Source organism: Apiospora aurea, assembly GCF_038362705.1.
Source record: "Apiospora aurea strain CBS 24483 chromosome Unknown utg000009l_segment0_segment0, whole genome shotgun sequence".
NCBI classification, from domain to species: domain Eukaryota; kingdom Fungi; phylum Ascomycota; class Sordariomycetes; order Amphisphaeriales; family Apiosporaceae; genus Apiospora; species Apiospora aurea.
This window is the reverse complement of record NW_027117396.1, coordinates 1,130,701-1,145,768: the sequence shown is the minus strand read 5'-3', so window position 1 is coordinate 1,145,768 and position 15,068 is coordinate 1,130,701. Positions and strand designations below refer to the sequence as shown.

The 15,068-nt window shown below is 55.1% G+C and overlaps 5 protein-coding genes across 5 annotated transcripts; 3 read left to right on the top strand and 2 right to left on the bottom strand.

Moving 5' to 3' along the window:
• Positions 1–3,951: 3,951 nt before the first annotated feature.
• Positions 3,952–6,139, top strand: PG986_013467 (Transcriptional regulatory protein pro1; the record flags this gene model as incomplete). The annotated part of the gene is made up of 2 exons (XM_066849689.1): positions 3,952–4,126; positions 4,257–6,139. 2 exons carry the CDS (start codon positions 3,952–3,954, stop codon positions 6,137–6,139), a joined length of 2,058 nt encoding a protein of 685 aa, XP_066693832.1.
• A 1,882-nt stretch (positions 6,140–8,021) lies between these two features.
• PG986_013466 (uncharacterized protein) lies at positions 8,022–8,546 on the top strand (the record flags this gene model as incomplete). Its single annotated transcript, XM_066849688.1, has 1 exon — positions 8,022–8,546. One exon carries the CDS (start codon positions 8,022–8,024, stop codon positions 8,544–8,546), a length of 525 nt encoding a protein of 174 aa, XP_066693831.1.
• A 645-nt stretch (positions 8,547–9,191) lies between these two features.
• Positions 9,192–10,571, top strand: PG986_013465 (uncharacterized protein; the record flags this gene model as incomplete). Its single annotated transcript, XM_066849687.1, has 1 exon — positions 9,192–10,571. The coding sequence occupies one exon, from the start codon at positions 9,192–9,194 to the stop codon at positions 10,569–10,571; it is 1,380 nt and encodes a 459-aa protein (XP_066693830.1).
• A 763-nt stretch (positions 10,572–11,334) lies between these two features.
• PG986_013464 (Shr3 amino acid permease chaperone) lies at positions 11,335–12,162 on the bottom strand (the record flags this gene model as incomplete). The annotated part of the gene is made up of 2 exons (XM_066849686.1): positions 11,335–11,915; positions 12,078–12,162. The coding sequence occupies 2 exons, from the start codon at positions 12,160–12,162 to the stop codon at positions 11,335–11,337; spliced, it is 666 nt and encodes a 221-aa protein (XP_066693829.1).
• Positions 12,163–13,230: 1,068 nt separating this feature from the next.
• Positions 13,231–14,797, bottom strand: PG986_013463 (zinc metalloprotease; the record flags this gene model as incomplete). The annotated part of the gene is made up of 3 exons (XM_066849685.1): positions 13,231–14,022; positions 14,098–14,251; positions 14,307–14,797. 3 exons carry the CDS (start codon positions 14,795–14,797, stop codon positions 13,231–13,233), a joined length of 1,437 nt encoding a protein of 478 aa, XP_066693828.1.
• Positions 14,798–15,068: the final 271 nt, after the last annotated feature.

The window sequence follows — 15,068 nt, the reverse complement described above, 5'->3', positions numbered from 1 at the left end:
ATAGCTTTAGGTACCGAAAGGTAGCATTTTCGCTTTCTACAACGAATCACCCACCTCGACTCGGCAGTAATATCCACTTGTCATTTGTGACCAAACCAGGGTTATGGTTCTGGGGGGGGCCCTGCAGTTCTGCCTGCAGCACTGGGGAGGTTGTATATTTGCTCGGAAACACGGGCCACGACCAGGATCCATGCCAGCCCTGCTTATGATGATTTGCATTCTGCTGTCCTTGGTTCCCGGTCCGTCATCTGGGCTGTGGGCTGCTCTCATTACATATTGACTTACACTCGCAGCTTAACATGTTGGTAGATAGCAGGATAAGCAGTGTGTGTGGTGGGATTCTCACACCCATTCACTCACTTCACAGTTCCCTTTCCCCTTTCGGGGTATCAGGGTTGCCTATGTTGCCCAAGCAACATATCCAGTACTACAGCTGAATCTTACACGTAGGTGTCTTCAAGATGTGTCTCGGCCATGTAGAAATCGAGACCGGAGAGCGCTACTGAACCTCGCCTACCCGCCCCCCCTTGTGCTTTGCGCCACAAGTGATATTCTCAAAGGCGGTCAACAGACGGGTTCACAAGCTCATTGTTGAGCACATGACCGGAGCGGAGGTATGTCGTGGGGAGAGTTGTTTGACCAAGGATCAAGCAGTGCACCCCATGGATGGCGTCTCTAAAGTACCGAGCCGTACTTGGCTGGCCACTACCTACATGAATGAGCGGATCTCGACATGCCAAGATGCTGCAGGTTGGCATATACATACGGCATGTACTTATGTAGTGACCGACCCAATTTAGCCCAGGTTGCCATTGAAAAGGACTTAATTAGCCCACGCTGATGACGATAGATTCGGGGGCTAATTAGCTGCAGAGTAAGGTGTGATTTCTTTGCCGCCAAGTAACGTATCCGGTTTTGCTGGCAGGTTGGGTCGGTGTGTGTGTGTGTGTTGTGCGTTGTGTGACGGCCGAGACTATTAGCCCACATTGTGATGGTGCTAACGATCGGGAAGATGGGTTAAATTTAGAAAGTGACTACTAATTTGCTCGCTTGGGGGGGTCAACCAAATGGGCAACACTCAACACACTGAACACACTTACGGAAGAACTTTCACAGCAGCCGGTCCAGAACAGCCCCCCCCCCGTTGTACTGCCTTCCCTACCTGCTCTCTGTATCGCTGTGCCCTATCTCACCTGCATCAGTCACATTTTCACAGCAGCACAGGAAAGACAAGGGGGAAAAAGCAGCAACAAATATGGAGAAGGATCGGCTTAAACCTGGGCCAGCCTGCATACGACATACAATGGAACGTACCTTGCCTTCTGCTTGTCTTGTCCCTTGCGGCCTTCCACCCCCCTCTCTCTGTCTCTCCAGTAGCAGCAGTCAGTTCAGTTTGCATCACTGCCTGCCCGCTCGCCTCCTCTTTTCGTCGTACTGGAGTAGTACTTGTACAGCCGGTTTCCACAGCAGCCGTCTCCGCTTGTTGACAAGCTCCGCTCGAGCTCCAGAGGCTACGTTAGCAGCCATCTGCGCTAGCCGTGGCCTTCCCGTCTCTGCATTCAGATTCGTCCAAGTTTATCCCCAGCTGGCCTCTAGCTCCCTTGCTCGTTCTTCTCTAGCTCCCGCCAGCGAGCCAATCTGCGAGCTCAAGTCGCTTCTTCATCACAGATGCTAATCGGTTGGTCCCGCCGAGGGCGCTAATGCACCATCCAATATCACACAACGTCGAATCAGCGACTCTACATGCCAAATCCAGGGACAGAGCCATTGAGGGGAAGGGCGAAGGGGCAGAAAAGCAGCCACTCCTTATGTCTCCTCCCCCTAGTCCTCCTAGTCCTCCTTCATTGTACCACGGCCTACCGTATGTAGGTATGTACGCACTCGCGTCGGTGACAAGTCGCATCGACTCTACAGCACGGATTGCTGCTGCATACCTGCTGACCGGACAAGGGAATTACCAGTAATCATGGGCGAGCAATGACTGGTGCTGCACTGGCCAATACCATCGATGACTCTGTCCGACGGCGAACCATTGGCCAAGCCGGCATATTGCGCATGGCCATTCCACGAAGTGACCTGTGTTCCAGAGCCACGGAGGCCCAGCAAACCCAGGTCCAGACACAGAGAAGCATTGGATGCTCGGCACGTGTTTGCCCGAGGTTTTTTTCTTTCTTCCTAGCCTGATTTGGGCGGGAGGATGTCGTGAGAGATGATCAGCACCTGCTTCCGCCATCCCCACTTTCCAGGCTTCGGGCATGGATGGTCTGGCAGAGACGGACGACCAGGCAAGAGAGAAACCTGTGTGACGGACGGCACAAATGGCATTCACGACATGTTATCCGAAAAGAGAAATCAACACTAATATGTGGGACCTATAGCATGCATACTATCTACAGGTGCGTGCTGGGAGAGTCTGACATGCAGCATCTTCGCGAGCACAGTCCATGTTGTCCGTGCTGTCGACGTACGTTGTGATCGGTGCAAGGGTTTTCCGCCCAGGGCATCAAGGTATCTGTATCTTGCCGAGCTCAGACTATCTGGTGGCACGCCCATTTCCGGGAAACGGATGTGGGGTTTGTGTGTTCTGTACGAGCCTTCTCCGTACTCGTGGCTTTTTTATCGTGCGAACAGCACAGCATGGTCGACGAACAGCCCATGATAGCTAGTCTCGGAGGGAGCTACGGTAGCTCGAGGACTCGTCCCACTAGGCAGATGAAGCAATTCAAACGCATCGTGGTCGTCGAGTCAATTTGTGGCCGAAAATCACGCCCCCCGCCCGGTATTGGGGATCAGCATCGACCCTTGCGCCTTTTCAGTAAACCGAGAATCCCCTCTGCAAAGCGGGCAGATGAAGGTCGGGTAGCACTGGGGTAAGTAAGGCCAGGGCTTGCGAGTGCCTCACTGACAAGCCTACAAGTGTTGCTTGGTTGTTGGTTGATTATGACATGCTAGTGTCTGCATGATGCATCAACGGCCGGTCGAGCGGCGGGCTGTCTTGCTCTAACGAACGAGTGGTCAGCCACACAAAAAGCAAAGCTGGTCACCTTACAGGTTCAGTTGCCCAATATCCTGGCAAATAACCCCTGCGGCTATCCCTGTCCGTCCTTGCAGCAGCGTGCTTCCGTAGTGCCACCCGCCCACGGTACAAAGACTTTGTCCGAGATGGATTTGCTATTCTCAGCCGGGGGGTGGTTGGCTAGTACATCCACACTATCTGCGGGCCCATGGCATGGCCCTCGAGCGGCCAACCTCATTGGCACTCCTGGGCGCATACCTGGCTCATGTCACCTTGTCCTATTCCAGTTGGGTAGTGAACTACTGACGGATGTGTCTGCATGTTGCTAATTAGGCCTGCAGAATATTGGGCTAATTTGGGAATTAGTCCTTTTCGCTGAATGTGTCAAAAATAGAACAGGACTTGTGGTTCGTGAGGCAGGCCGATGTGGTCAATGAAGACGAGGCCACGATATAAGTCTTGCACCGCCAGGCCGTCAAGTGTATCTGAGGAACGAGGTGAAGAGCAGAAGATTCAAGTGTCGTCCCAATCCCTAAATCAACATCCTCCCTCTCCTCCCTCCGCCATCCTCTCTAACCCCCCTCCATCACCCCATACCTCTCAACGTGAAAGGCAAGCTGGACTTGCTTGGATCCTGTCACTCATTCGACGAGGCATAATCTAATTTTTTTGTTTTACCCCGATTCTCATCACACTGGCTGGGCTTGCCCGCCTTCATTTCCACTCGAGATCTGCTCCGGGGCTTTTGGACAGCCGAACTAAGAAAACCGACCACGCAAAGAACTAAAGAGGTCCCTGGAGAGTATCCTTACGACACTCCCTGGCTCGAATCTGGACCCCCCTGTTCGACTCGGCAAGAGGACCCCAACAGCGAGGCCCCCACATCGCTACTCGCAAGACGCAGGTACTTTTGCTCGTCTGGACTTACAATACAAATGTCATCTCTGCCCCCCAACTCCAGAGAAGACCTCATGAAAGGAGCAACAACACCAGCAGGCGTCAACATGGCAGTCGCACAGCCAACCAAGACGAAGGCAACTTCAAAGACTTCTACCAACAACAATGCAAACACCAAGGCAAAGACACAAATGCATCGCCGGTCAAGAACAGGTCCGTGTTCCTTCCCTTTTCGGCTTACACACAAGGTTGGCCTCACTTATACTGGCTATAAGTTAGCCCGTGTAAGCGGCCAACCCGGCTGGGTATAGACACACAATACTAACACAGAGTCAATGAACAGGCTGCTACACCTGCAGATTACGGCGAAAGAAGTGCGACGAGGGCACGCCCATGTGCTCAGCATGCAAACACCTCGGGCTTTGCTGCGAGTATAAGAGGCCCATGTGGTGGAGTAACAACGAGGCGCGACGACAACACAAGGACGACATCAAGATGATCATCAAGCGGAAGAAGCTATCAGAGAAAGCCTCGCATGCAACCATTCAAACCTCTGTCAGCTCGCCGCCCGGTCTCTCCCATTCGCTTCCTACCTCGGCCACATTCTCCGATCCCCTGGACCGCACAAGGTCAGCCTCCATCGATTCGCACTTCTCGTTCAATTTCAACAGCCCGCCGAACATTTCGGACTATGGCTCTTATACTCCTCAAATCCACCAACACCCGGACTTGATGTTCTCCATGTCTCCTTACGAGATCGACGTGAAGACGGAACGACAGATGTTTGTCGATGACGTGCCAACTTTGCGGGAGTCGACTATCTCAACCTTCAGCACTTACCACCCGCCGCCTCCCGGCACAGTCCTGCCCTCCTACCCTCTGGGAGGCGAGTGGACTGAGCAAATCTACCAAGAACGGAGAGAGTCGCTTGCAGAAGAGAACCTGAACCCCAACTTCTTCGATTTCTCCCACGGCCCTACCACAAACAACAGCCAAGTAGACATTGAACTGGATGACGGTGACCAGCGCTTGTTGGACCACTTTGTCCAGTTTGTCCTGCCCACCATCTTCCCAATTATCGAGACGAACCAGCACGGATCAGTAGGATCTGGTCTGATTATGCCTGCGCTTCAAAACAACAAGGCCTATCTCCACTGCTGCTTAATGGTCGCTGCCCAGCACTACAAGGCAACGATGAACATCCAATCGGATGACATTGACAACGACATTATGCGACATCGACAAGCAACCATCATGGCTCTCTGCGCCGCCCTCAACCAGGACGAGAACCACCAACAGATCCTCGAAGCAACCCTGGGTCTCATCTTCTTCCAGTGCAGTGTCGGCCGCTATGACGACGGTCTTCCCGACATCCCATGGCACCAGCACTTTGAGGCCGTGAAGTCTCTCGTCACCAAGCTCGACCTGCCCCGCCTGGTCTCAGATCCCACGGAGCCGCTCGCTCAAACACCATTCAACATGACCCTGACGGCATGGATTGACATTTTGGGAGCCACGATGCAAGGACGCGCTCCCACCTTTGCGCACACCTACCGCGACAAGCACCTCTCCACCACAAACTCCTCCCTCGGGCTTCGAGAGCTCATGGGCTGCGATGACCGAGTGATGTATCTCATTTCCGAGATTGCCTGCTTGGAGGCGCTCAAGCTCGACGGAATGGACGACATGACTCTCTGCCAGCATGTTTCATCCCTTGGCGAGCAAATTGGTCTGACTGAGGTGTGTGAGACGGCGCCCAAGATGGCCTTCAACGCCAACGGCTCATTGAGCCCCAAGCAATTGAGCCGCAACATCACTAGCGCATTCCGTCTGGCTGCTCGCATCTACCTCTGCAGCCTGGTGCCCGGATTCTCCCCCAGCCAGGCCAGTTGCATTGGCTTGGTCGAGAAACTAACCAATGTGCTCCAACACATCCCCTCGGGCGCAGGTGGCTTCGACCGAAGCCTGTCATGGGTCTACTTGGTCGGCGGATCTGTCAGCCTTCCCAACTCTTCCTTCCGCCAGCTCTTCGAGGAGCGCATCGCACAAGTCGGAGATGGTGTTAACTACGGCAGCTTTGGTGGCGTGACCACCCTGCTCCGAGATGTTTGGCAGCAGGCCGACAGCTTTGTGGCTAGCCCTAGCGCGACAGGATCTACCGAGATCCCATACATCTCCTGGAGAGATGCCATGCAGATGAGGCAGTGGGACTACCTGCTCATCTAGCCGCACCATCATCTCTGCCTTCACAGCTGGCCTTGAAAAGGGGATGGTGAGGCGGAAGGACCTGCATGCATCCTTCTTCTGGCGGCAAACAATTTTTACTTCTGCATCACTAACTTAATTATCACCTCTACACAACTCTTAGAGAGAGAGAGAGAGAGGGAGAGAGGACGCCGCAAGGCGCATTCTGGGGATTCTTTCCATGGGGCGACAACACTACGGACTGGGATCTTTTCCGTGAGCAGCTGGGCTGAGCGCTGTCACGATGGGTGGAATGGTCACTGCTACGGATTATGAGGAGACGACGATTTCTCTACTTTGCTCTTCACTGCGCACGTTTGCACACACACACACGCGCGCGCGCGCGCAACACCACCTCGACTTCGCCACACGATGGGGTCGTTTATTTTCTCTACCTTTCACTCAAGATACCACGGCATTGCATTAGGGACAGGAGTTTTTTTTGTGGGCTATATAGTCTAGCCATTTCTGGGATCAAGAGCATATGGTCTGGATTTGGGCCCTGGTATATCTCTGTGGCCCCGAGGAAGGGGGCCTTTTACTGCTGGAGGGAAGCTCCGCTTTGACAGCTCCCGCTCTCTGCTATAGTATAGCAATTTGAAGCTCGTCATCTCGTCGAGTTGCGACTCCGAGACCAAAAATTATGTAATAATATTACAATATACCCAATTTTTTTAAAAAATACCTGATAGGATCCTGACGAGCAATGTGACTCATATGCCATTGGCAACCTCCGTAACACAGATACGAAAATCTAAGGGTTCAGTTGTGTTAGTAGAAGAGAAGATTGGAGTCGAAACGGCCCGCATCGCTGCGTTTTTGATCGGGTCCGAACCAAGTAACATTGAGACAGTGGCGGCGAATCAAGTGGCCGAAGCGGTGATTCTGCAGCAAGTGGAGGCCCAGGGTTATTCGGAGTCATGTGGTAACGCCAGCACAACGGATCCTCACCTAGGACAGAAAATCCTGCCATGATCCTGCCATGATGAACCACTTTCGTGCCAGCTTCGATCAAAGAGGGAGTCGGTGAGAGCCCAAGGACGGGCAGGCAAGGTTAGGCGACGTTGATGGTCACGAAGCAAGCGGTGCTTGCCCGCCCGTGTCTGTGAGCTGCCTCTGCGTCTGCGTGTGGTGTGCCGTTCCGCTTCCCCACCGACGTACACTGACTGCCTGCTCAATGGAAGTCGTTACCTACATCAGGTGTACATACATACAAGCATACTTCTTTCCACCCAAGGTTCCATTCAATCGATCCATGTCTTCCTTGCCTGTTGTACTTTGTGCCAGGGACCTACCTGTACCTGTAGTGGTGAAGAATGATAGCTGTACCCCAGAGTCCGACCACGGGACGCATGAAATGGTTGAAGATGCTCCGCCGCAGACTTGCAGATTTCCCTGGCTGCGTGCATGCGTACGTATGCCATAGTGATCAATGCATCGCTTTTTTTTTTTTTTTTGGGGGGGCTTTCTTTTTCCACCTTCGCGCCTTTTCTTTCTTCATGGACCAAAGTTGACAGATGGGGTGTGACGTCTTTGGTGGCCTCCGAAATCCCTGACAAGCTGAGTTGATGCGATCGCTACGCCCCAACATCGGCACCTAACGGTTAGTGAACATGGTCGACGCCGGCAAACCGGCTGTCAGGCTTGCATGCCTCTCTTCAAGAAGGCAAAGGAATGGGCCGTGGGCGGTCTCTCATCTTGGGCCGAAGAAGACCACCGGGTCAGAACGGATCCGATGGAGGGCAGTTGAGCAATGCTGTGTAAGAATATCGCGCCTACGATCAAATTGATGGAATTGGTACTTGCATCATCAAATTGATGTATGTACATAAGGTAGGTGCATGGACACCTGAGGTACTCAGGTATGTACACATCTCGGCCAATGAGACAAGCCGGATGGAAGCTGAGGGCATGCGGAAAGCCTATTTCAGCACAAGACCAGGCACCAAACCCACAACACATGCTAATTTGCCCAGCGCCCAGAGGTACGTACCTGCTGCTGGTGAACCACCACAGCCCGCCAAACGCTGCCAGCCAATCAACCCAAGCAGCTGGCGCCAATCTCGAAACACCTGCCTGGCCGTTTGATGGCCTCTCAACCACTACACCTCCCGGCGTCGTCCCTTGCCGCTGCGCGTGGGCGCTTCGCGATGGCCTCCCGTTCTGTAGCTCGCCCATCTTTTCCCGACTCGGGTTGCCTCAGTCCCTTGGCACTGGTCTGCAAGAATTTCCATCGACTGGGCAATGGGACCGGCCTACCGAGGCCATCCACAATCTGCACATAGCTTGGCTATGGCCAGCCCGAGATGGAGATCCAGACCCCAGTCCATTGGAGGGCGCCTCTCCGTCTGCGAATCGGTTTCTATCTCGTTTCGTTGGACAAGAATAGCTCTGCTCGGCTGCCCCAAGTCGCTCTCGAGTCATCTGAGTCGACAGTGCTTCAGTGATTCAGCAGGACTGACCAGACAATGACGGGCCTGCCTCGAAACAAAGACTGCCAAAGATCACGCACCGTCGTTCGATCTGCTCCTTCTCTCTTGTGCCTTGTCTTGTCGTGACTTTCTTTGTCTTCCGTCTCTCTCCCTTTACAACCTTGGACTCAGCAACAATCGCTTTTATGGCCTTGTCCCAGACGTGACTCGCTTCTCCTTGCCCTTGTTCCATGATATCTATACAACCCATCACCCACCCCCTTGCTCTTTGACGACACGTCAACCTACCTTTCTCTTGTAGAAACCCAACAAACTTCTTTTACTGCTATAAACCTTCCAGTTCTAGCAACCTCGAGTCGGACTTTTCCGACCTTGCATTTCGCCAAGACATCTATCTACACATACTCGACTATCTCAGAACGACCTCCAGCTTTCGAGGCCCTTAGCAGCTCGAATCTTTCACCAGCATCCCCGGACCTGTGTTGGAAATACACACGAACACACACACACACCGATAAGCTTAAACAAATATGAGAAGGATACGGGGCATGCTGCGGGCCTGTTCGCTCGCAGTGGCGCTCGGCATCGCTACCACCAACGCCATGTCAATAACACCAAACCCGATCTTCGAGAGAGCCGACACTTGCGGCAGCGGCAACCTGGCCAAGTGTACGCAAAAGGGGCTCCCGGATAACTTCTGTTGCGATAAGGGCTCTTCATGTATAGCGTTGGCAGGACTGACCACGGTATTATGCTGCCCCAACGGCCCCGATGGCTGCACCGTCATTGCGCCCATCGTCTGCGACCTGAAGCTGCAAGATCCAGCTTCGAATCCCAACGCTCAAGTCAAGACGACAGTACTTAATGGGAAACTGCCGTCTTGCGGGAGCAACTGTTGCCCCTTTGGTTATTCATGTGGGGACGACGGGAACTGCATCATGGATCAGGACCAGAGCAAGAAGCCTCAAGGCGCGAAGCCTGCCCCGACATCGACAGGGGCGGCGCCCAACTCGCCCGTGCCCTCACCCACGTCAAAGCCGCCCGCCTCGGCGACTTCGGGTGCCTCTCCGAGCGCCAGCGCCACAGCCGCGCCGGCATCCGAGACACCCGTGCCGACGGCTCCTAGCACGTTCCCTACCGGCGCTGTGATCGGCGGGGCAATAGGAGGCGTGCTTGGGTTCAGCGCCATCATTATCGGCTTCCTACTGTACAGACGCCGCCAGCAAAAGAAGGAAGCCGACGACAGCGGGAGCTTGGGCGGACGCAGCACCAGCTCCTCGAAGTATCGGGACTCTGAGTTCCATTGCAGAGGCCAGCCCCAAACACTGGGCCCACGCGGTGTCCACATCAGCAAGCCACTGGGTACAACAGTGCAGAGCCACCAATGGTACGACGAGTCCATTGCCCAGAACACCCTGAGCAATCACTCTACGCCCATGTCGCAATCCCAGGGTGCGTTCCAGCCATTGCACCATCGGCCTGTGCCGCCGCACCCGAGCGAGAACCCGTTTGTGTCCAGAGGCAGTACCGGGTCGTGGGAAAGCGATGCCCGGAGCCGTCACACGTCGGCCGAGCCGCCACCCCTCAAGCAGGGAAGCCGCGAGGTGTCACCGGGTGCCAGGCTAGACCCATTGCGAGGAACGATCAATGTGGGATTGGACCTCCACGAGGACAGCGCGAAACGGCTCAGTAATAACGGCAGCCTCCAGGACTATATGCTTAACTCGGGCGTCCTGAGCTATGTGCAGCACGGTCAAAGCTACGATAGGAGCGGCAACTCACCGGCAGATAGGGACATGGGCCGCGAAAGTCACTACCCTGACGAGTATGACGGGCAGGAGCAGGAGAGGCCGCCGATGCCGCCGATGCCGAACAACTACGCTGCCGGTAGAACTCTGACTGCGCCCGGATCGAAAGACGGGAAGCGGCCGGAAACGACCTGGGAGATCATTCAGCGCCAGGCGGGAGGTGGTGAGAGATAAAACAGTAATACCCCAAAAGGGGGAGAATAGGAAACATTAGGAGCATCCATCATTGGTATGGATGTTATTGGCATTTGCATGGCGTTTTGATTTTTTTTCTCGATATTCAGCCCTCGTCCCTCAATCGAAGGATTCTGGGGGCGGGAGGCAAAGTTATGATACCACCGGAAGCATTGGAGGCGTTATTGGGTGTGTTTTTGGATTTACTCTTCTCATGCACATGACTTGATGAAGTTGGCGAATACGATCGAGGTCGAGGGGCCAAATGCTGGATATTTGAGTCCTGGGCATTCGCTCCAAGTGCTTGGCCTTGGATCATTTGTGTACATACAGCGGCATATACTTACATGTATTTATCCATATAGTGACTATTCTGTATATCCCTCACGGGTTTTGCTTTCCATCGCGGCTAATCACTCTCTGATGTGTTGGACAGATTTGAGACTACTAGGTAGGAATGGAAAGGTCAATGAATGATACATACAAGAAATTGCCACATACTCTTTCGGATTCAGCACTCAAGCAGCATTCTATTATTTTAAAAGTGCTAACGAAGACGCGCTTCCCCTGATGAACTAAATGCCATATAGCTTCATATACAAGGCGTCTTGCGGTGCAGTACTCTACATCCAATATAGGCAGGCAATGCGAAAAACACAACAATGCACATGCACACCATTGCTGATTACATATCATGACAGCTCAAGTCAGCAGCTCTGCAGATCCTGTTGTTTTGTGGTCTCCCCACCGCATTCTTTTCCCTCTACTGCTTCTTCTTGGACTGAGCGCCCGAGACCTTTTGCTGCTGCTGGACGACGGCTTCGGCCTTTTCGAGGCCCTCGCGCTCCTCGCGGTCCTTGCGCTCGGCGTACCACTGGCCGGCCTGGAGGACGAGGATGCCAACGAGGACGAGGGCGAGGATGGTGTTGCTGGCGGCCATGACCTTGAGGGAGTCTTCGCGCCCGAGGATGACCTCGCCGGTGAGGGGCCCGTCGACGGTCTGTGCGAAGCCCTCCTCGTTCCAAATGCCGGCGCTGACGGTGCGGAGGCCCTTGACGATGTTGGCGATGTAGATGCCGACGCCGATGAGGTAGAGAACGAGGCTGGCGCCGTCAAAGAGCATGTTGGACTCGGAGGGCTTGAAGAGCTTGACGAAGAAGCCGAGGAAGCCGGTGCCGATAGCGATGTGCAGGATGCGGGCGATCAGGGGCGGCGACTGGTGGACGAACTTGAGGTGGACCTCGAGCTGGTCCAGGAAGGCCGCCGGGACGGGCTCCGAGGTCCAGAGCAGCGGGAAGTCGTAGGGGAACTGGGAGAAGATGATGCCGAGGAAGAAGCATGTTGCTGTTTGTCGGGGGCGCAAAGACGCGCGCGAATTAGCATTTTTGGTCTAACTGACGATCATCGTCCAGATCCCACGGGAAAGAGGGCGCACGGGGGAGGGGAGAGGGGGGCCTAGATGCTGAGATCCAGAGATGGAATGGGATGGATTGACGATATACTCACGCCCAATGATCAGAAATGTCGCAAACGAGCTCGACCCGCTGTGGGAGTCGGGCCTGGGCGCGGGCGCGGGCGTGCTGTTAGGCATATTGAAGGAGGCGTCGTCGTCGACGTCGGCGTCGGTGTCGGTGTCGGCGGCAGTGTCGGCGGCAGTGAGGGACGATGGGGGACACTTTTTTTCTTTCCTTTATCTCAAGACAAAGAAACCTATGATGTAGGTATTTGCGGGCGGGCGCGCTTTTTCCGGGAGGGTGCGCGGGGAAGCTTTTTTTTTTTGGGAGTTTCTAAGGTTCAATGGGCCGGAGGGACGGGGAAAGCAAAGTCCAATCAATCGGGATCGATTGGTAAGTGGACAGACAATCCGGATGTATATAAGTATGTAGTTAGGGCCTAAGGGGAATAGATCATTCCTTGGCGACAAGTACTACGTTGCAGGCATAAGTTTTCCTCCCCCTGCCAGGTAATAAAATATCGTTTGGTAGCGGCAGTACAGGTGGCGATATACCCAAAAGGAAGGATACCTCTTTAATTCGATTGTGACTTGAGCGATAACTAGCTTTGGTACTTGACAAGGGGAGGTAAACTTACCCTTACGACGTGGTACAGTAGTAGATTAGGTAGTCAAGCGGCCAAGCTAAGAGGCCTGCTGGAATTTCCAACCTCCTTCGCCTCGAGTCTGGTGCTTATCATGCAATATCAAGCTGGAGTAGGTACCTAGTCAGTCAGTCAGTCAGTCAGTCAGTCAGTCAGTCAGTCAGTCAGTCAGTCAGTACCTGACTACATGAATGCATGTATGTACTCAGGATCTGGCGGGGTCGGTCCTCCACGCGCAACCAACCAATAGTTCCAGTCCAGCCCGTGACTCGGCTTGCTGGATGCTTGCACGCATCCTTTCAATCAGCAGAGCATTTGATGCAATTGCATCCTTTTTGGATTACCTGGGTAGACTGCCAACCAGCCCATTCGGCCACAACATCCGACGAATAAAAGCGACCTCGTACAGGTGTGACAAGGTTTGCAGACCGCCGGCAAATGGAGATTGGTAACATTGAAACACTACAAATCAACTGTACTGCGACCGCCACCGCACAGTCTCGCTGTCACCATGAGCCCTCCTGTGTCCTTGAAGAATGCGTACATATAAAGCCAAGAGCCCCTACGCTACAGGGAATGGCAGGACCGCGACCCCGCGCATACCATCGGGGCTCTTGGCCCGGATGCCGAAGATGACATTGTCCTTGCTCAGGTCAACCGTCACCTGGTTGACGAGCCCGACGTCCATGACATGGGTCCAGAACGGCGCCGGCGTCGCCCGCCAGACGACCTCGTAGCTGCCCACGGCCTCCTCCCCGCCCGCTGGCGGCTCCCAGTAGAAGGTGCTGTCGTTGCTGAGCGCCGTGGCGTTGACCCGGACGTTGCGCGGCGTCCCGGGGGACTGCGCCAGACTATAAAGCGCCGCTCCGTTGACCCGGCCGACGCGCGCGATGAACTTGTAGTCGCAGAACTCGGCCAGGTCGCCGTACTGCTTGCCCGTGGCCGCGTCGACGCGCACGTCCTGGTGCTGGTGGGCAAAGTCCTCGTGGGGCTCGGTGAAGCGGGCCGCCGGGTAGCCGGCCTCGAGGAAGGGCCGGTGGTCGCCGCCCCGCAGGTACCGGTCGAGGCGGTACACGACCGAGACGTTCATGCCCGTCTCGCCGTTCTCGGCCACCTCCTTGACCAGGCGCGCGAGGTTGCGGGCGGGCGTGTCGCTCTCGCCCCCGATCGTGAGCCGGTGCTCCCGCACCACCGCGTCCTCCACCCCAAGCGGCGGCAGGCCCTGGCCGAAGAGCCGGATCGTGTACGGGTCCATGGTGCCGTCGTCGGCCTTGGAGGCGCCCACAATGTCGTTGGTGAACATGCCCTCGACGTTGGCCCGGGGCGTGGCGTTGGCGTAGGTCTGCGCCAGGAACTAATTGTATAATTAGCATTTATCTAATTCTTTCTTTTTCTTGTTGTTCTTGTGATAATACAAGGAGATTTATACCTGGGCGCCGAAGAGGCCCTGTTCCTCGCCAGCAACAGCCACGAACGCGATACTCGCGCGGGGCCGGGGGTAGCCCGGCTGCGACATGATGCGTGCCAGCTCGAGCGAAATGGCGACGCCCGAGGCGTCGTCGTCCGCCCCCCGGCGCATCCGACTCGTAGTCGAGGACGTCGGACACTCGGCTGTCGTAGTGGCCGGACACGACGTACAACCGCTCCGGTGACTCGGTGCCGTGCAGGGTGGCGACCACGTCACTGATCCGAACCGAGAACAGGATGCGGTTGCCGTCGGCCGGTTGCTCGTAGCCGATGACATCTACAGTGAGCCGCCCATCGCTGGCATCTGCGTACTTCCGAAACTCGGATGCGATCCAGTCGCGAGCTGCCCCGATACCACGTGTAGTACTGTTCTGGATAGACAGCGTATGCCGCGTTCCGAACGACACAAGCTTCAGTATGGTGGCCTCAATATTCGCTGGGTCGACCTGGGCAAGCATCGACTGCAGCTCCGGCGGTGGAGCCTGGGGGATATTGGGACTGCCCACAGGACTAGGGGGCCAGTCCACGGCCGCGCAGGTGAAGATGGTAGGCGACTCACTCTCACGGTTTGCGAGGATAGTCAAAGGGTTCGGCGTGATCCCGAGTGGTGGCGCGGCCGCAGCAGCCGCCACTTGAGGAAAGAGAATGGCTTGGAGCTTCATGGCGTCAACCGAGTCTCTGACCGATTGGCTTGTGCAAGTACAGTAACATACAGGTACTTGACAACCCTTGAATCGTTCGGCAGGCTTTCTCCAACGACATCATCCGAAGCCGCCCATGGGTTATATAGTAACCTGCGTAGGCCTGGGGCACGATCCGGTCTCGTCTCATCCGGGCGAAGACCCCTCAATCGCAGCAGCATTATCGTTAATCTCGCTGCAGCCAACACGGCGCATCCCTCACCTAGAAGGGCAATGCCACAGCCATTGGCCA